This window comes from Marmota monax, unplaced genomic scaffold, assembly GCF_021218885.2.
Source record: "Marmota monax isolate L192 unplaced genomic scaffold, Marmota_monax_Labrador192_F-V1.1 WCK01_AAM20220418_F8-fsc00026, whole genome shotgun sequence".
NCBI classification, from domain to species: domain Eukaryota; kingdom Metazoa; phylum Chordata; class Mammalia; order Rodentia; family Sciuridae; genus Marmota; species Marmota monax.
In genome coordinates, this window is record NW_026693108.1 from 2,495,893 (window position 1) to 2,515,576 (window position 19,684).

At 57.6% G+C, this 19,684-nt stretch overlaps 1 protein-coding gene and 1 long non-coding RNA gene across 3 annotated transcripts in view; one reads left to right on the plus strand and one right to left on the minus strand.

The window, feature by feature from the left end:
* Positions 1 to 1,969: 1,969 nt before the first annotated feature.
* Positions 1,970 to 19,684, minus strand: part of Col4a2 (collagen type IV alpha 2 chain) — a 152,103-nt gene continuing 134,388 nt past the window's right edge. For both annotated transcript variants that reach the window (XM_046454778.2, XM_046454777.2), the window contains exons 31-48: positions 19,413 to 19,583; positions 18,494 to 18,637; positions 15,620 to 15,742; positions 15,288 to 15,469; positions 13,256 to 13,319; positions 12,796 to 12,870; positions 10,693 to 10,800; positions 9,870 to 9,977; positions 8,995 to 9,066; positions 8,180 to 8,305; positions 7,422 to 7,538; positions 6,771 to 6,932; positions 6,581 to 6,679; positions 6,099 to 6,245; positions 5,857 to 5,973; positions 4,500 to 4,691; positions 3,080 to 3,366; positions 1,970 to 2,895 (exon numbers count right to left, since the gene is read on the minus strand). In XM_046454778.2, coding sequence (XP_046310734.1) covers positions 2,638 to 2,895; positions 3,080 to 3,366; positions 4,500 to 4,691; positions 5,857 to 5,973; positions 6,099 to 6,245; positions 6,581 to 6,679; positions 6,771 to 6,932; positions 7,422 to 7,538; positions 8,180 to 8,305; positions 8,995 to 9,066; positions 9,870 to 9,977; positions 10,693 to 10,800; positions 12,796 to 12,870; positions 13,256 to 13,319; positions 15,288 to 15,469; positions 15,620 to 15,742; positions 18,494 to 18,637; positions 19,413 to 19,583 — 2,552 coding nt within the window. In that variant the 3' untranslated portion in view covers positions 1,970 to 2,637. The remainder of the gene's footprint in view (positions 2,896 to 3,079; positions 3,367 to 4,499; positions 4,692 to 5,856; positions 5,974 to 6,098; positions 6,246 to 6,580; positions 6,680 to 6,770; positions 6,933 to 7,421; positions 7,539 to 8,179; positions 8,306 to 8,994; positions 9,067 to 9,869; positions 9,978 to 10,692; positions 10,801 to 12,795; positions 12,871 to 13,255; positions 13,320 to 15,287; positions 15,470 to 15,619; positions 15,743 to 18,493; positions 18,638 to 19,412; positions 19,584 to 19,684) is intronic.
* Positions 2,828 to 11,765, plus strand: LOC124099630 (uncharacterized). The gene is made up of 3 exons (XR_009227828.1): positions 2,828 to 2,936; positions 7,918 to 8,358; positions 8,437 to 11,765. It is a non-coding gene; the product is annotated as an uncharacterized LOC124099630 (long non-coding RNA).

A 19,684-nucleotide genomic window follows, 5' to 3' on the forward strand; every position in this document is an offset into this window, starting at 1 on the left:
CACTGGGGGCGCTTCCATGTGTCCCCATCATTTGAGCTTTTCGTTGTTTTTTAAGACAGGGTCTCACTCTGTTGCCCAGGCTGGTCTGGGACTCATGGGCCCAGGTGATCCTCCCACCTCAGCCTCCTGAGTAGCTGGGACCACAAGAGCACCCCTCCTGGCTGAGGGGGTTTTATTGTAAACACTTCTTTACTTTTTGGCACCGCAGATGGTCTAGTCCACTCTGTGTTTCCTGCCCTGCTCCTCAGATCAGCTCTCTCTCTCTGAGGAGCACTGGCTCCTTTTATTGGAGAACAGTGTTAGGAGCCAAGACCCGGGCTGGGTGCCCATGGCTGCTGGGGGTTCTTTGAGGCCCACTCAGCTGACAGTATACACACACTCAACTTTTTGCTCTATCTGCCCACGGACCTGTGTTTCTTCCCGTAGCCCTCTGCTGCAGCAGTCAGATGGGAGTTTCACTGACATCTCTGATCTGTTGCCCCAGGGACCGTTCCCTCCGCTTGCTTAGATCTGCGTCCCGGCAGCGAGGAACACGGCTCCTCCCCACAGTGCCCTGGTTCAGCTGTTCCTGCTCAGCATCCACACACCCCTTCATGGAGCAGCTGGGAGGCAGGAGGGACTCTGTGGCACACTCACCGGAAAGGGTGGGCACAGTGGGTCACCAGGCACGCTTAGCTCTCAGGTGGTGGCTGTTCTCAACCCTGAGAAATGAGACCAGCGAGGCCCCTCCTCGAGGGCCCATGAGGGATGGAGCTGGACGTGAGGTTCACAGCCTGGTGGTCTGCTTCTGCAGGGGACAGTGCCACTCATCACACTGGATAGGGATGGGGCCCCTGACACAAGCAGGGGTTGTGAATTGTATCTGGTTTGTTTGGAGGTCTACATTTGAATCTGGTTACGCACTGAGGACTCGGTCTCAGCCTTCCCTTATTTTAGGGCTAAGTAAAGGCCTCCTTTCTATGTTTCACATGGGGCTTTTGACAGGCTTCAAAGCCCGAACGGAGCGAGCAGGAGACTTCAGGATGCCACATCCTCACGATCACCTCCTTGAGGTGGGGGTTGGAGTTCAGAGCAAAGAGCTGCCTCCCAGGGGTCCCAGGGGGCTGCTGGACATCTGCCTCCCAGGGGTCTCAGGGGGCTGCTGGACATCTTAAGCCCTGCGCTCAAGTCCTCGTGCGCACCTTTGTTCTATAGCCGTTGCTGTGGCAACAAGCTCAGTCAGGTGGAGGCTGATGGTACTAGTGCCTGCCTCCCCTCCCAGGAGGCTGGCAGGGGCCTGCTCAGCCCAGATCCTGGACAGCACCCCTGCAAGTGTGAGGGGATGCCCACGCTCAGGCAGCCTGGGCAGCAGGGACAGGAGCTGGTGGATGGACAGCTCAGGGCCCCTCTGCAGCCTTCTCTTGCAGGTCCCCAGTGGAACTGAGCCCTAAACTGCCCACCTCCGTGACACGCCCTTGAGCTGCCCTTTTCTCCTGCCTGCCCAGGGGCCCTCATGACCATCCTGTGCAAGTCCTTCTCAGATGGCTCCTGGAGGCAGGAGAGACAGATGCCCATCTTTCCCAATGACACCAGAAGGCGGAATGCTTATTTCATTATGTGGAATTTTAGAGAGAAGTTGAGATTGGATTTCAAAGGGTTGAATTCTGTGAGTTGATCTCTGCACCAGTCAGGGCTGGAGCTATGTCCTTGGAGACTGGCTTCCCCAGTCCAGCCTCAGATCTGAAGGACACTGGGACAATGGAATGCCCCCAGAGCTGCATGGAGACATGGCCCTTTCCCAGTCAATGGGCAGCGTGTGGGCTGCTTCCTGCCCACCTGACTGAACTGCAAGCAGCTCCCTGAGAAGTGAGTGACAACTGTGCGTCTAGGGTTGAAGGCCACTGAAACACAAGCCAGCGGTGCCAGGCTGGGCGGACCCGAGGGAGTGAACCCCCTGGGGCAGGTTCTGAGGAACGTAAGGCTTAGAAAGTTTAGAAAGTTCAAGACCAATGTTTATTTGGTGGTGGTTACATGGACAGGCAGTAGAGGACAGCTCACCAGGAAGAAGGGAGGGCGAGGTCCCCAGGACCCGTGGCCAGGGACACACTGTACCCCACCCGTGACACCAGCCAGGTCTTTGCTTCCACACGGTGTGGCTGTGCTCAGAGGCCCAGAGGGACGTGGTGGAAGTGTGTGTGTGGCTGTGAGGTCTTACAGGGAAAAGCACAAGGTGGCCTTCTTGAGGGGACGCAGGTCCCTTCCACGGGTCTGGAGAACACAGGGCTGCCATCCTGCGGGCGTAGGAAACAGCACCAAGCCCTTGGCGGGAGCCCAGGTAGGAACAGGTGGCGTCGGCCTGGCTGTCCTGGCTGCACCGTCGGCGGAGGGGACCTGGGGAGCTGTCTTGCGGGAGGAGTGAGGGCAGAGAGGCCAGTGAAGCGGCGGGCATGGCTGTCCTGCGGGATGGTGGCCAGCGGCCTGGGCAGGTCAGGCTGACAGCGTAGGCTGTTAGGAGGGTGCCGGTGCCGAATTCCTTTGGTAGCTTTTTTTTTTTTTAAATTGTTTTTAGAGGAAAATAATAAATCCAGCTTTGGGGTCAGCGTCTGAGGTAACGGTTAAGAGTGAGCACCAGAGTGGCCCCTCCGCCGCGGCGGGGGCTCACAGGTTCTTCATGCACACCTGGCAGCGGCTGATGTGCGTGCGGATGAGGCCGGCCTTGAGCGTGTCCGCCGAGGGCGTGCCCTGGAAGCTCTGCTCGGGGATGGTGGTCAGCCAGAAGCTGTACTTGTTGGCGTAGTAGTGGCAGGTCCCACGGGCCCCGTTGCACTCGATGAACGGCGTGGCGCGGAAGTCCTCCAGGCAGCTGCCCGGCGACACCAGTGACTGGCCACCGCCTTCGTCCCCAGCTGCAGTGTGCTGTGCAGAGAGCCAGAGACAGCAGGTCAGGTTCTACTCTGGTAAGCCACAAAGCTTTTTGTTTGTTTTTGGTGTTCACAGGTAACAGGCCAAATTTACCCAAATCATTTTGGTGGAGAATTAACAGTGCAACAGTGCCCCTCTGGTGGGGACAGCCCCACGTTGACACACAAGTAGCACCTACCATGAGGAAGGAATATCCGATCCACAAGCTGCGCCAGCCGGCGGGGCAGTGGGGGATAGAGACGTCCTGACTGTGGACTGCGATGGCCACTGCTGGGGCCTCACACACCGAGCAGCGGCTGATGTAGGGCTTGATGTCGTCCTCGGCCACCGGCATCATGGGCAGCGGGGCCGTGGTGGAGAGCCAGTAGGACTTGTCGTTGCGGCTGGCATAGTAGCAGATGTCGCCCGGGTTGCAGTACAGGAAGGGCATGGTGCTGAAGCGCGCCAGGCAGGAGCCCGCCAGCCCTGCAGGAGGGGAGTGTGAGACCACGCCCAGGCCCCCCGGAGCCTCATGCGGACATGCCCCACCTGTGGCCTGCCGTCTGCAGGGGTCAGGCCAGTTCCCTCCGTTCCCTTTTCCTTCTTCACTGTTTCCCAGCCCACACTGGCATTTCCAGAGAGCCTGCTCCTCTGACGTCCTCCCACATGCCTCTGGGCCATTAAGGAGCTGGGTCATTAAGAGTGGCACGGGTGGGGAGGCCACATTTGGCAGTGTCAACAGTGCCAGCACCAGGAAACTCCTGGTGGCACCTGGGCTGAGTGCCTCTCATGGTGCCCAGGAGCCTTCCCTAAAGGAGCTCTGGCTGGTGCCCCAGCCAGGCAGCTCTCCTACCTCCGGCCACAGGCGGACTTTGTCCAAGGCCAGAGGGAATTTCAAGCTAAGCAGGTTTTGCTTTTCACACTGGTGGCTTAAAAGCTCACGGCCAGATGTGGGGCCCCTTTGGCACCCAGCAAAGTGCAAAGGCGCGCCTCCTGGCCCTGCTCCCAGGGCTACTTAGGTCCTGTCCTTGTTTGCTCTTGCTCCACTGTTTTCTCAAGGCTTATTATGGAGGCAGAGCATACAGGCAGGAGCGTCCAGTCATCAGGGCGCAGCTCATCACCAGCAGGGTGCCCTGGTGTGACCCTACGGCAAAATGGACCATGCCAGCCTCCGGCATGCCCCTCCCCTCCAAGGGGACCACAGACTGAAGCCCCACCCCACCTTACATTGTGGCATTTCCGTATTCGTGCCTTTTAGGGACTCACTTGAATAAACCTCCACCCCGCTCATGCATCTGTTTTCCTGGGGTCTGGCTTAGGACCATGTGCAGTCCAGCCCTAACCGCCCAGCCGAACTCTAGAGTAAGGGCGAAAATAAGGAGGAGAAGCAACTGGTGGCCTCCAGTGGAGAGGGATCAGCATGTGGCTAGAGCCAGACATGAACCTGCAGAAGCCTTGATAAAGAGTTAAAAGGCAGCCTATGCTGGAGCGCTAAGTGTTAAGGGCTTAGTAAGACTCTGTCCAAAGGTATCTTAGTCCCTTCGGAGCCCTGAGTCTCACCATGCCATCCAGCCTTGACCACTGCCAGGAGCAGAGTGGGCCTTGTTGGTAGTACCTACCCAGGTCCTGGTTGTGGGCTTTCTCTTGGCCTTCAAAGTACAGCAGGCTGTATCCGCTCCAGAGCTTGTTCATGCCCACGGGGCACATGGGCTCCTGGTCCGTCTGACTGTGCTTCACCAGGAGGTAGCCGATGCTGACGCTGCGGCCTGGCATGCCAGGCAGGCCTGGGATCCCTGGACGGCCTGGCTCCCCTAGGGCCCAAGAGAAAGCAGCCACTGTCCACTGCCCTGGGGACCCTCAGGGGCCCAGGGCAGGGGACACTTCATAGAATATCTGGAACCGCTGCTCTTCCTTCTCCCCAGAGCGTGGGTCTCTGTGTGTTTAGCCCATGAGCCTCTTGGGAAATATTTGACCTAGGTTTCGTGATTATTAAGCATGAAATGATGATGATGATGATGGTGCTGAACACCAACAGAAAGGACTTAAAAACTCAGCTTCCACAGGAGTGTTCCCTTCAGGGAGTCCTGAACTCGGAGCGAGAAGAACTGGGGACCCTTGGAGTTGGAAGTGTCTGGAGAAGCATCTCAGTTCACCCCCCTTCCCCAAGCAAACAGGTGTGCCCTGTCCCAGCTGCAGCCTCTGTGTGCAGCTTCTGGGAGAGCTGGGCCACTCCCAGGGTTAGAATGTTCTTCCTGTGCAGAGCCGAAACCTTCCACCCAGGGTCCTGAGTCGGCCTCAGAGCACATCAGTGCACCCAGTCTGTCCCCGGTGTGGCCACACTTTGAATAGTTGGAGTCCCCTCCAGGGACATTCTCCCTGCACTCTCTGATCCTGGTCTCCTCTCTGGGTTGCACTCCACTGGTCCACGTTTGCTTTGGGATCTGCATCCCTGCATGCCCAGTCTATGGGCCAGGCCCAGGGAGGTGGAGAGTGGATTGCTGGTCCCTTGGATCTGGACGTTGATGGTGCAGATGGTTTAACTTGCTGCACAGCTGTTCATGCCATTGGCTCAAACTGGCCTTGGATTAATTAGGCAAATCCTGTTGTTTTTTCTAGTCTCTTCCATCCTTCACACGAACCCAGCATTTAAAGAACTCGGGGCTTTACAAGGCTCCTGCCACCTCAGCAGGCATCTCTGGCTCCTTATCTCAGGCCTTCAAGATCCTGGTGACTCTGACTCTTGAGCCTATGGTCACCTGGTATCCCACAGGAAGGAAGTGGCTGTCCCAACAGGCACAGGTGCCGGGAGCAGACACAGGACACAGCTGCAGGAACATCAGGGCTAGCACAGAAGGGTGCAGTGGCTTTCTGCTCTGCGGGGCACCTCCTGTCCTTGCCTGCCAACCTCACTGTGTTACCCCTGGTAGGGCCTAATGGTAGCTGACTGCCCCTTCTCTCTAGCTGCTCATCACGTACCTTCTTGGCCAACTGGTCCCTGGTGCCCCATAGGCCCTTGGTCTCCTCGGAACCCTGGGATAGCAGACACACCACCTCTTCCCTGGGGTCCAGCCTTCCCTGGAGCTCCTCGAAAACCTGTAAGATATTGAGTGAGTGTGACCGGAAACTGGCCACGCTAAGCATGGCTGGTGCTCACCCCAAGAGGGCAAAGCAAACAGGACAGACCTTTTCCCTGTCACCCGCAGGACCCAGTGCCTTACCTGGCTCTCCAGGAGGGCCTTGGGGCCCCATCTCCCCCTGTGCCCCAGGGGGACCTCTCCTCCCCTGGGGGCCCATTGTCCCAGGCTGGACAGAAATTGTCAGGGGGACTCCTGCAATCCCTGGGGATCCCATAGAACCAGGGGCACCTGTAGAGGAAAGAAAGGCCAGTAAACACTCAAGAACAGCTACTTCCCCATCCGGAACCTGTCCTGGAAGCCCCGAGAACAATCTTGCATTCCAGAGAGGAGCTGGAGATCTCTCATCTGAGAGGCCACCCTGAGCCCCCCACCTAAATACTAAAGGCGTCTCCCACTGGGTCCCAGGAGCGTTCCAATCCTGCTGCTCTCCAGGGAGTGGGCTGCATGCCAGAGGGTTCCGGTATCTGCCTCAGGAGGTCCCCAGCCTGGACGGGAGGCCAGGTCCCTGGGCGTCCATGTGGCCTGCTTGGCCTGAGCTGCCGTGCTCTGCAGGTGCCACTTACCAGGGAATCCCTGGTCTCCTTTGGGCCCCTTGGGGCCTCGGTCGCCCACAGCGCCAGTGGCTCCAGTGTTGCCCATGAATCCTGGTTCGCCCCTGGGGCCTGCAACACAAATGGACGTCAGACACATGTCCCTGGGGAAGAGGCTCCGGTCTCTGCCATGGTACTGGCTCCTCTGCCTGGGCACCATTACCTTTTTCTCCTGGGAGACCGAACACACCAGGCCGGCCCTGTGGCCCTGGGTCCCCGACCCAGCCTTTGTTCCCAGGGACTCCTGAAGCTCCTGGATTCCCATCATCTCCTTTGCTCCCGGGAAAGGCTGCAGGCCCAGGTGGCCCTGGTGGGCCTCGGTAGCCTGTGGGTGTTAGTTACAAGAGACGAGAATTAAGCCGGACCCCAAGGAGGTTCTGCCGCTGCCTCGGGGCTTTTTTGTTTATAATTGTAAAATACATACAGCATGGAGTTCTCATTTAGGGACTGAACCCAGGGACGTTGTACCTCCGAGTTACATCCCAGCCCTTCTCGAGAGAACATCTAGGTGGCCAAGCCTGTCCTTGAACTTGCTATCCTCCTGCCTTAGCCTCCCATCACCGGGCTCATAGGTGTGTACACTGTGCCCAGCTCACCGTTCTGAGTCCACTGCAGGGTGCAAATCTGACCCTACAGCAAGTAATGGATGCACACTGTATCACTTGGTTCCCTGGGGACCGTGTTGTGCAGGATGGGAGGGATGCTCCTTTGGCCATGTCTGGTCAGTGTGCAGAGAAGGTCTATTCGGCCCAGGAGTGAGCTGGCACCAGCACCCACCCCAGGCACTTCCTCCCACCACGTGAGGCCTACTTACCTTCTAGGCCAAATATGCCTGGTGCTCCTTTGTCACCTGGTGACCCAGAGATGTTGGAAGGGGGGGTGATACCAGGGAACCCCTGGAGACCTGGACTCCCGGCTGGACCTCGTTCCCCTTAGGAGGAAAACAGAAGTTTCTTTTAGTGCCAGCAGCCAACATTCTAGCCCTACTGTTCTCCCTGCTCCCGTCTCCGGAGGACCAGAGCTACGCAGGGTGAGGTAGTGACCCAGTGTCCTCATGTCAGGGACGTCTCGAGGAGGAAGGGGCTATGTGACCCGTGGTCAGGAGGGCTGATCATCTGTCCCTCTAGCCCCCAGGTTCTGAGGAGCCCGTCTGGGGCCCTGTCCTGACTGCCACGCTCCAGGGCCTGCAGGACTATGTTCAGGAGGTCCCCAGGCCCTAACACTGACACTCCTGGGCGGCTCATTAGCACGGGGGAGAAGGTGAAGGGGTCACAGCAATGTTGCTAAGCCTCCTTCTGTCTGTCCTTCAGTGTCGGGCGCACGGAGGATGGAGAGGTGGCTAGCCCAGGAGCTTATCCTTCACCATAGAGAGGGGTCGACATGTACCCACACTGAAGAACACGATCAGCCAAGGGACAGTGACTGGCCAAGAGGCACTGCAGCAGGAACTCCCCCGAGGACCAGCAAGTCCTGTTCTCTGCAGTGTCCCATCTCTGCTAGCTGCTGCCCCGTCCCGCCTAGTGGGCTCTGCTCATGGAGATGGTAATGTGTGCTTGGAATGTGTGGCCTCACCTGGGGCTCCCTGCTCCCCTTTCCGTCCTGGGACTCCTGTGGGGCCTGGAAGGGTGTTGGCCTCTCCTGGGTCACCCCTGTCCCCAGTAGGTCCTGGGAATCCTGGTTCTCCGTGGATGTCAGCACCTGCGGTAGAATTAAGACAGCAGCCAATGGCCACGTTGTTCAGCAGTGCACAGGTGATTTTCCTAAGTAGGACAATCAGTGCCACTCAAGTCAGGCAGCCTCAGTGACCTCACTTTGCTCTGGTGTTACAGAATCTGAGATCTGGAAGGGATCTCCAAGAGGACACTGGAGCCCCTCACCCTATAGATACGAAGACTGAGGCCCTCAGGGCCTGAATTCATTGACACAGTCAGCAGAGGAGCTGGGATCTCACACCAGGCCTCCTGGCTGGAGGCTGTTCTCCATGCTATACCTTTGCTGGTTTTGAAAATTAAATAGTGCTCAAAAATCTTCCCTGTCCACATATTGGTGCTTAAAGCAATGAGGGGCAGGAAACAGCAGTACCACTTGACAAGTTTCCCTTCATCTGCCCGTTGGAATTGAAATGGGCTACGTGGAGCCTAGGGTGTGCATCTCATGTACATTTGCAAATTCACCTGTGGACCAACTGGTTCCACAAAACCTCTGTAGACAGCAGTCTTTACTCCTCATAGCAGCTGTGGAATTAGAGGTGATTTTTTTTTCTTATTTTTCAAAATATTTTCCTCACTGAACTGGGATAAGTTTTCTAAATTGAAGTCACTAAATGGGCATGTGTGTTACAAAGTCCCTCCAATGCTGTGGGCTGTGCTGGGTACAGTGCCACATACCTGGGGACCCTGGGAAGCCTTTGGTGCCCGGCAGGCCGTGTAATCCGCTGATCCCTCGAATTCCCGGGAAGCCTGTGAGAAGTTGACACAGCGTTATTCATGCAAAGGAGGCTGCCAAGTGGTCTCTGGTGGCAGGAGCCCCTTGACAACTCCAGCACGTTCATCTGCTATATTGCTGTCTGTCCCCACACAGGGCTGCCCATCCCTGACGAGCAGGGGGCAGTCAGCTGCAGGTGGCTTTCACCCGACATGTACACGCACCACTCCTGCTGCCCAGGAAGCCCACTGTACTGTCTCTACAGACTGTTTCGGGAGTCCTCAGAGCTGAGAGGGGAAGCGTGGTGTCCTTTCCCTTCCTGATGTCTCATCTCTGGCGCATTAGGTCAGTAAGACACGTGTGCAGAACCTGTCTGCCTTGCTGAGGACAAACACTTCTGGAGGAGGACGCAGCTCACAGGCAGCCACAGCTGCATGCTGTGCAGGGACCTGTGGCCCATGGTGCACCTTGGGACTGGCTGGGTCATTTGTAATTCCCAGTTAGCACAGAGCCAGGAAGCTAAGCCAAGGCCTTGTAACCCCAAGCGCCAGCTGGCCCCCGTGGGAAATGGGGAAGCCTGTGGCAGAACTTGGGGGCCTCTTGCGCCCAAGCCTCTGGTGCCTCTGTGCAGCTGTCACGGGCCTGGGCCTCTCTGGAGGCTTCCGTCTGTGTCTCTGGGAAGTGAAGCCCCTCTTTGCAGCATGTCTCTTTACCCACCGTCTGCTGTGCTCACAGCCTCCTGCAGAGGCTGGCCTGGCTGATGGCACTTCTCGCAGCCTGGCTACTTGGCTGAGTGCTGTGGGCATGCGCACTTCTGTCAAGGAAGGAATCGACTCACCTGGTAAGCCCGGCACGCCAGGCCAGCCAGAATCGCCTTTATCGCCGGGGACTCCGATCCGCCCTGGATCTCCCTGTGGCCCCCGCAGCCCTGTTAGCCCTGGGAAGCCTGGGGGGTGGGGAACAATCATTGAGTTTGAGCACACAGGAACCCCGGAAACCTGTGTGGTCCTGCCTGGAGGGGTGAGGGCTCCCAGGGAAAGGCTGAGGACCTGTGGGGGCTGCAGCTCAAGCTACATGAGAGAGTCTAGGGACTGTCCTCCCATTGGGAATGATGTAGCATCAGACCTGGACCCTAAGTTCAGCAGGATGAGGTCAGCCTGGCCAAAGAGAAAATGGGGTGCATTTTTAATTCTCCTCCTATCATGCGGACAGAAGTCTGTGGGGAATCCTGGAGGCAGTGCCCGCAGAGCGCACGGAGGCTGGGGAAGCGCCAAGCGAAGGCAGCAGCCTCCGCAGCTCTGATGCCAGCTCTCCCTTGCATTCCCTCACTAACGGGACCCTCAGGTGTGTGGCTGCACATTCAAATGCATGAAAAGGATCCTTTCAAATAGATCGGGCCGTTTGTACACAAGGGACAGAGGCTGGCTCAGAAACCCTTGTCATTCGTCCTGTGTGGCTGCCTGTCATGGAGGGGCTCCCCACAGCCCCGGTGGTCGATTCTCTCCAAGCTGTGGGTCCCCAGGCAGAGCTGGGTGAATGCACAAGAACAAGTTTCCTGGCGACGAGTGAGATTGTGGTGGAGAAGGAAATGGCAAGGTGGCTGCTTTGTCCTGGGTCTTAGAGGTCACCTGCCTGGGGACTGTGACTGAAGGGGATTTTACCTGTTTGTCCTTTGGGTCCAGGAGGGCCTTGGGTTCCAGTCATGCCTGCTATCCCAGGGAAGCCAACTTCACCCTCTGCTCCCTTCTCTCCAAAGAACCCCTTCAGACCTGGAAACACAGATTTGCTGCTTGCAACACGCCTCGACTGTTGAGTGAATACAGGGCTCAGAGCTTGCTGGCTTGGCTAAACCATGCTCTCGCCTCACACCGATTCTCCTGTTTGGACGTGCAGGTAGATATATGAGCCTGTTCCTGCCTCGACTTTTTCCTGATTCTTCCCTCTGAGAACGAGGCCGCCGTCCTCCAAGGTTGCACCCACCGGACCCTTCTGCTACCCAACACTGAATCGGGTCAAACTGTGCCCACTGGGCTACCAGGGAAGCGAGGACCTCAAGCCTCGCACATGAGCTCCTCGTTGCCTTCACTTGGTCCTCGCAGGGATCCTTAGACCTGGAGGAAGTCGGCTGCGTGCTGTGGGCACTCAGGCAGCTCACAGCCTCTGGCAGGGAACACAGGCCTCCTGCCAAGGGCTCATGAGGGCACCAGTTTGGAGAGGGATCTTCTGATGGTTGTGTCCCTGGCCAACGTCATAATCAGCAGCTCAGGAGTGACTACAAGTCAGAACCACCCTGTTCCCCCCTTCCTGACCTGAAGAACTGGCAGAGAAAATTACTGGTGTCTGAAGCTACTGCATTTGGGGTACTCTGCTGAGCAGCAGCAGGTATCCAACAGAGAGCTCTTAGGTGGTTCTGAAATCTCCTGGGGAACGTGCTCCACAGGCGGGTGGAGGTGCACCAGGGGGAAGAGCGGGTCTGGGGGCCTGGAGTCTGTCTGTCAAGCAGCAGCTGGGGTGCTTCTGAGGTGGTCACTGGGAGACGGGGACACACCCTCCCATGCGGGTGATGGTGAGTGTTGTACAGCTTGCCGGCTTCCAGGTAATGTGCAAGTCAGACCAACCTGAAGTCCACAGTCACCTGTGTTCTGTGCCTTCTTTAGTCTATGAGGCTGTTAGAACATTGTGATGCTTTTGTGGTTGTGGAAAAGAACCATGTAAGAATTCTGCTTATTCTCTATTGTGATTTTAGTGTTTTAAGAATCTGCTCCAACGGCCATCTTGCTAATGAACCTGCCCCCACAAACCACTTCTGCTGTCCCCACTCGAACTCAGTGGGTCTAGTGAGACTTGCTGCTCTGTCCTCAGAGAGCCCAGGCTGTGCCCCGATCTGACCTGGGGTTCCATGTGTGTGACAAAGGTTGTCTTGCTTTCCTGCTTTTATGAGCAAAACTGCTGAAGTAATCATCTAGGACAGGAGAGTCAGCCAAGAGCCCAATGTCCCTGGACCTCTGTTACCCAGGGACAAAGCTGTCAGGACACCAAGTTATAGGCCAAGACGGAGGCCAGAAGGGTTGTCATGAGGTTGCCCATTCCTGCGTAGCAGGGCTCTGGTCCTGTCCTGGGCTGGACACTTCTCTCCATTCTGAGCCACTCTACAGAGGAAACTCGCCCGTCATTCCCCTGCCCCTCTCACCCCATGCACTCACAATAGAATCGCTCCTCCCACCAGAGGAACTTAAGCAGTGCAGGCCCCCAGGACAGAACGTCTAGAGGGAGCTGCTGTACCCCCCAGGGTAGCACCACAGCAGGAATTGTAACTTAGACAAGAGGCAAGAGCTGCCGTGGCACAGAGGCCCTCTAACACGTAGGGTACGTAGCTGCCTCCTGCCCTGCTCAGGAGACGTGTGCAACCCCCACCTCCCCGCTCCAGACTGCTCCCTGGACACCAGCAGCTCGGGTCATATGTCCCTTGTTTCTGCCCTGTGTGTCCCAGCAGCCCAGGCTTGTTCATCTTCCGTGGTCCCAGGCACTAGGTGCTAGTTATTTTCACTTTCAGAGAAAGATTGGGAAAGATTTCCTGAGCTTGTCTTCAGATTTCATTAAACCAAAAATCAGTCTTTCTTGCACAATGGGCTAGAAGACCTCAACCATTTTTCTATAAAGTTCCTTATAGTTCTCAGCAAATGTTGATGCTCTGAGAAAAACAGGCCAGAGACCAGGCTCAGGACTGTTGGTGGATGTGAGAAAATGGAAAATAACTTGTGTACCTGGAGTTCCGGCAATGCCCCGCTCTCCCTTCAGGCCTGGGCTTCCTGGTAAGTCTATGGTATCCCCAATATCACCTGTGAGATGCAGAGAAGGTGGTTAGGAGTGGATCTTCCTCCCGGGGGAGGTTAGCCCTTCACCTTCTATTGTGCTATGCCCCTAGCAAGATAATCTGCCTCTTCTTACCACAGCATCTGGGCTCGGTGACCACCCAGCATGCCTAGGAGCGCTGAACGGTGGATACCCCATTTCTTTCTTTTTGCTCTGGGGATTGAATCTAGGGCTGCCCCACTCCTGAGCTACATCCCAACCCTTTTATTTTTGAGATAAGGTCTCGCTGAGTTGCCCAGGCTGGAGTTGAACCTGTGACCCTCCCGCCTCAGCCTCCTGAATCACTAGGATTACAGACCTGTGCCACAGCACCTGGCTGGATGCCATTGTCACTGCATGAGCAACACTCACCAAAGTCCCCAGTAGGGCCAATCTCTCCGAAAAAGCCGGCTCTCCCAGGAGCACCTTTGTCACCCTAGGATAAAGTTAGGAAGGAAACTGGCTTAGAAGGCTGTGATTCAGGAGGGTGGAGGGGCTTAACTATTGTGTGTGCTAAAAGCAACACTCAAGGCTCATGATCGCATTGTTTTGTAGAAACATCTAGAAGTTTTTTCAGCACAGTAGGGTAGGTGCTTTGCTTTCCCATTCTTATCAAGTGGTGACGTGACAGAAAGAAACAGCTCGGCAGGTTTGTTGACATGATTGGCACTGCTGTGCAGGTTGGTCATGACCCTGTGGCACCAGCCCTGCAGGGGGGCTGACGGTGTTCTCTGCCAGTCTCTCCACGGGCCTGCATGTGGACTCCCATCTCCAGCCTGTTTAGCCTCCCCTGCCCCATGAGGCCGGCACTCCTCTTTCCACTGGACAGAGGAGGAGCCCAGGGCTGAAGGATTGAGAGAATTGGTAAGGCCACTGGGCTAGCAGGCAGCAGGACAGGGCTGTGTGCCTGGGCTGCTGGTGGCAGAAGGTACTCTAGGTCATAAAACAGGCATGTGGCTGTGTACTGCCCTCTGCAGGGAGAGGGGGCCTGGGTCACTCTGACCTCCTGGAAGCCACACTTTTCCTCTCTAAAGTGGCCTCTCCCCAGAGGGAAGTGGCTGTTCTGCCTTGGTGCCAGTGGTCCCCAGGTCAGCACCCACACAGGGCCTTCAACCTGCAGCACAGAGACCACGGCCCTTCCTCGCGCGGCCTGGCTTGAGTCTCCAAAGCAGCGACAGGGCTCCACGGGCGGCCGAAGGAGTGAGGTCCGAGGCTATGTCCGTGTGGGGATAATGACCCATTTCTCTCCAAGGTTTTCCTTATTGAGGCGTCACTCACAGAAAGCACGCTAGCCCTGAACGCACAGCTAGATGCACGTGACACAGGTGCCATCAGATGGAGATGGGCTCCCCGGCACTTTGCGGAAGTTCTCAGCACCTGCGTGGCCACTCTCCTCCCTGACCTGGGCCACGGGGTCCCGTTGGTCCGTGAATGTCATCTGTGCTTTCTCGTTTCTGGTGTGTGTTCAACCTGGAGCTGCGCCTGGCCATGCTGGGCCTTGTCAGGAAGGCCCGTGTTACACTGCGCACCGCTCTGCTCTCTGGGAGTGCCGTGTTCACGGGCCGTCTCTCCTGCTGACGGACACTCGAGCTGTTCCCCAGTTTGGGGCTGTTGGGGCAAAGTTGCTGGGAACACCCTCAGGGGTTCCTGCGGTGGCCGAGTGCATCTTCCTCTTCAGCCGGCCCCAGCGGCATGGCTACAGATTTGGGAGGGAGGGGCAAGACCCGAGGACTCTGCACCCCAAAGCAGGAACGCAGACGGGCCAGCCGGGGCTATTGCTAACAGGGTGACCTGCCCAGTGCTCTGACCACACCATGATTGACAGAACTGAGTCTGTCGTGTGCTGCAGACCTCGAGGGAGTGACACCTTCAGCAAAAGAGGATGGAAACGGAGTTGGCCGAGGCACAGTCTGCGGCAACCTTGGGCCTGCCAGTGTGACGTCTATTCCGCACTCGTCCTAGGGGTGAGCAGGCAGGATGTGGAGGCCAGAGCCCGCCCAGCTCAGGATGCCCACTGTAACATGGCAACAAGAGGCCACAGCAAGTGCTCCAAAGCCACCCATTGTGTGGAGGAGCAAATAGCCAGCAGGATGTGACTTGGGCTGCCCCTCCCACCATGCCCCGTAATAGGCTCTCAGGCCTCCGATGTCACATGTGATCTCTGGAAATCCACACTTTGTTCTTTCAAGGCCCCTGTGAAAAATGGCAGGCCATGCCGTGTTTCATCCACCAGGAGCCCATGGAAGCGGCAGTGGCAGCTGTGGTGGACGCTCGGCCACGTGGGCATCGCACACGCACAGCCTCCCCTTGCGCTCCACGGCCCAGGACTCTGAGCTGTGGCTCGAATACCCTTTCCCAGCGAGGCGGGAGAGGTCTTGGGGTGCTGAGCAGCGGCATCACTCACCCGGCTTCCTGTGAACCCTGGGAATCCTGTGATTCCAGGGGGGCCGGTCACTCCAGGGAATCCTGGCAGACCTGGTACGCCAGGGACTCCGATGTCTCCTTTGGCTCCCTTGATGTGGCCGGGCCTTCCAGGTAGCCCTGGGATTCCTGCCAGCCCGGGGATCCCCGGCATCCCTTGGATTCCTGTAGGAGGACCCCAGCGTGTGACGCCCTGGTGAGGAGGCAGCGCCCACCCTCCCCACGCCCGCAGACTGAAGCCCAGGTCAAGTCTGCAGAGCTCAGGGGCAGCTCTGGAGAGGAGACGGGCAGGAGCAGGGCTCAGCGGGGCCTCACCTTTCAAGCCCAGGTACCCCTTCAGGCCCATGGGCCCTTCATCGCCCTTCTCCCCTTTGATGTCCTTCATCCCTGGCAGGATGATGGGAGGTGGTCCTGGGGGACCAGGGTCTCCACGGCTGCCTGGAAGGGAACAGAACACCACGGCTCCTTGTAACTCCTGAACCATGTGTGACAAAGGTGCCGCCTGCCTCCAGAGCTCCCGTCCTGAGGGACCCTTGCCACATGTCCCCAGACCAGGGAGCTCAGAGAGACCAGGGGTGGGGGGGGGAGGGAAAGTGCCCCCCCCCGCTCTTTCACTGGAGCAGAGGGTGTGGGGACCCCACCGTGGGGACCCAGCTCCTCGGTCCCGAGGGCTGTGACTGAGCAGAGCCCACCATGGAGGGAGGCTCTGCTCCCCCCAGCAGTGCCCAGGAGCCGCGGGCCGAGCAGGAGGAGCGAGTGCTCAGCCAGGGCAGCCCCAGTGTGGCCTGACAGCACAGCCAGGCTTGGCCTCAGCAGGAGGCCCACACAGGGAAGGAGGCTGCCCAGGCCTCCGGTAGGCCCCGAGCTGGTCTGCGCCTGCAGAGCCTCAGGACCAAGGGCCACCAGAGCTGGGAAAGTGACAGCGGTTCCTGTGCGGGATGTGGCCAGGGAGCTCTGGGGAGCCCTTGAGGGCAGGGGAAGAAGGGCCGGGCGAGGGCTCCCCAGCTCTCCTCCTCCCAGGAGAGGGCAGCTGGTAAGTGAATCTGACCAAATGGAAGGAATCGGTCCCTTCTTTTAACATTTATCAAGTGTAAGTAGCTAGAGGTTGAGGGGCTCAAACAACGCAATCCGGCCCTCAGGGCGTTGTGGTGCATCGCAGGGACAGACAGGCTCAGGAGCACCAGAGAGCTTGGAGGAAGTGGTGGGGAGTCTGCGGCCACCACGTTTCTAGTTAGATCCTACTGATGAATAATCCCATAGCACACAATCCTCCTTGAAAGAGATAATGAAGTGCTTCAGTGAATTCTGGGGCTGTGCAGCCATGACACCATCTAACTCTGGAACATTTTCATCACAGAAAATGAAGCCCGTAGCCATCAGCAGCCAGTCCCCAGTTCTGCGGGGTCCCCCAGCCACAGGCCATCACTATGGGCCCCTCCTCTCTAAGTCGGCCTCTCCTGGGGCCTGCTGAGGATGGAATCCCGAGGCAGCACACACGGGGCTTGCTTCACCGCTGCCCATGCATCAGTGGGCGGCACTTGGGTGGCTTCTGTGTTGGCTGTCACAGTGGCCAATGACCACAGCTGTGGACACTGTGCAAAGCCGTGCCTCGACCTGTGTTTCCAGTTACTCCACCTGGAGACCTCTGGGTGACCATGTTTGACCTTTTAGTGCACTGTCCACTGTGTCCTCACTGTCCCCACTGTGTCCTACTGTTCCCACTGTGTATTCACTGTCCCCACTGTCCCTGATGTGTCCTCACTGTCCCCGATGTATCCTCACTGTCCTCACTGTCCACTGTGTCCCCACTGTCCCCACTGTGTCCTTACTGTCCCCTCTGTGTCCTACTGTTCCCACTGTGTATGCACTGTCTCCACTGTCCCTGATGTGTCCTCACTGTCCCCACTGTGTCCCCCTGTGTCCTCACTGTCCCCACTGTGTCCTCACTGTCCTCATTGTCCCCACTGTGTCCTCACTTCCCCCGCTGTGACCCACTGTGTCCTCACTGTCTTCATTGTCCCCACTGTGTCCTCACTTTCCCCCGCTGTGACCCACTGCATCCTCACTGTCCCCACTGTGTCCTCACTGTCCTCACTGTCCCCACTGTGTTCTACTGTCCCCACTGTGTCCTCACTGTCCCCCGCTGTGACCCACTGTGTCCTCACTGTCCCTGCTATGTCCTCACTGTTCCTTCTGTGTCCTCACTGTCCCCACTGTGTCCCCACTGTCCCCTCTGTGTCCTCACTGTCCCCACTGTGTCCTCACTGTCCCCGCTATGTTCCCACTGTCCCCACTGTGTCCTGTCTCCACTGTGTCCTCACTGTGCCCACTATGTCCCCACTGCATCCTCACTGTCCCCTCTGTGTCCTCACTGTCCTCATTGTCCCCACTGTGTCCTACTGTCCCCACTGTGTCCTCACTGTCCCCCGCTGTGACCCGCTGGGTCCCCACTGTCCCTGCTATGTCCTCACTGTTCCTTCTGTGTCCTCACTGTCCTCACTGTGCCCACTGTGGCCTCACTGTCCCCTCTGTGTCCTCACTGTCTCCACTGTCCCCGCTGTGTCCTGTCTCCACTGTGTCCTCACTGTGCCCACTATGTCCCCACTGTCCCCACTGCATCCTCACTGTCCCCACTGAGTGCCCACTGTGTCCTCCCCACTGGTTGCCACCTCTTACTCCCACCGGGAGCACCCGAGGCCTGGTCTCTGCACACGCTCGCCAGCACTGGCTCTTGGTAATTAAGTTCTTAGAGAACAGAAATCATGAGGATGTGGCTTTTTATCCTGAGCCTCGTGGATAGGGAGCCTCCCACTGGGGTCCTGTGATGCCTGTCCAGTGGCTCTGGGGCCCAGCATCTGCTCTTGCTCTGCGCTCCGGCCTTCTGGAACGTGCCCGGCCCTCCCTCCCTGGGCTCGCTACAGCAAGATCGTGGTGCAGTGTTCATGGCAGTTTTTGTTCTCGATGGCGCTGTCACTTTGGTTTTCGACATTGTCCTTCGGTCAGGTTTGTCCCCGACACTCCCTCAGTTTGCTGAAGTGGGATGAGCCTTCTAGGTTTGGCTCATTTGGTTTGATTATTTTCAGCTTCTAGCACCAGGGTCCCTGAATGTGGTGGGTCTAGGTTCCTTCCGAGCAGGGACACTGCCGTGAAGGGAGCCCCCACCTCCTGGGGCGGGGCTCAGGGGCATACCTTTCACACCCGGCTCTCCAGCCAGGCCCTTCAGACCAGGCACTCCAAAAAATCCTGCCTCTCCTTTGGTTCCTGGGAACCCAGATCTTCCTTTGAGCCCCACCATGCCTTGGAAGCCGTGCATCCCAGGAGAACCTCTCTCCCCTGCGGAGGAAAAGGGAGAAGTGGTGGGTAGAAGGGAGGAACAAGCAACGGCTCACGTCACTCTCTGTCCCTAACTGCAGAGGTGCAATTCACCTGGGAAGACGCTCAGACCTGAACCCCCAGTGGGGTCTCTGGGGATTTTCTAAGAACTCTTGTCTGCTGGGCCAGGTGCAAACAGAGGGCCACGGTTCACCCGTCAGCAGCAGAACATTGTGGATAACAGAAAGGCAGCTCTGTGGAGGTCAGTGGGGAGGCCTGAGGACAGCCTGTGGGCAGCCCAGGGCCAGGGCCTCACACAGAACGAGAAAGGGCTCTGGACATGAACATGGCCTCAGCCCTGCTCCCTGCAGGGAGGTCCGCAAAGCACCACGGGAAGCAACCTCCACCAGCGGAGGCTCGGCTTGTGTTTGCCCTGGGTGCCTGCACAGCTAGTGACCCCAGTAAGCCAGTTGCATAAAAGCACCAGAGGGCCTCCAGGCTGAGCCCAGTTCCAGTGGGCCTCTGTGGGCCTCTGTGGGCCTCTGTGGGCCTCTGCCACTGTCCGTTGTTGATGATCATCCTGCCTCCTTTCTTAGAGGTAAATAAACATTCTGAGGCACACTGGTCCCACCCCACCTACGTGATATCAGCCTGTTTCTTCAAGGTCCCAGGGTCTCAGGCCTGCAGGTGTGTGAGGCCAGTCTCCTGCAGGGTGAGGCAAGTGCGTGGGACAGCTGCCTCAACTCAGGGTGCAGGTGGCCTCATATTCCTGCAAGGTGCCACCCGGCACATGTACCTTTTTGCCCAGGGATACCAGGCATTCCAGCCATTCCTTTAAATCCAGGGGTTCCTGGGTGGCCTCGCTCGCCTGAGAAGCCAGCATCTCCTCTATCTCCAGAGAGACCTTTCATGCCCACAGGGCCAGGGACGCCTGTGTCACCAGGCTCCCCCCTATCTCCAGGAAGTCCTGTCAAGAAGAGAAAAAGCAAAATTAAAGGGACATAGAGAAAACTTCTTTGATGCATTCAAGGCAGAAATCACAAACATTTTTCTAAAAGAACCTCTTGG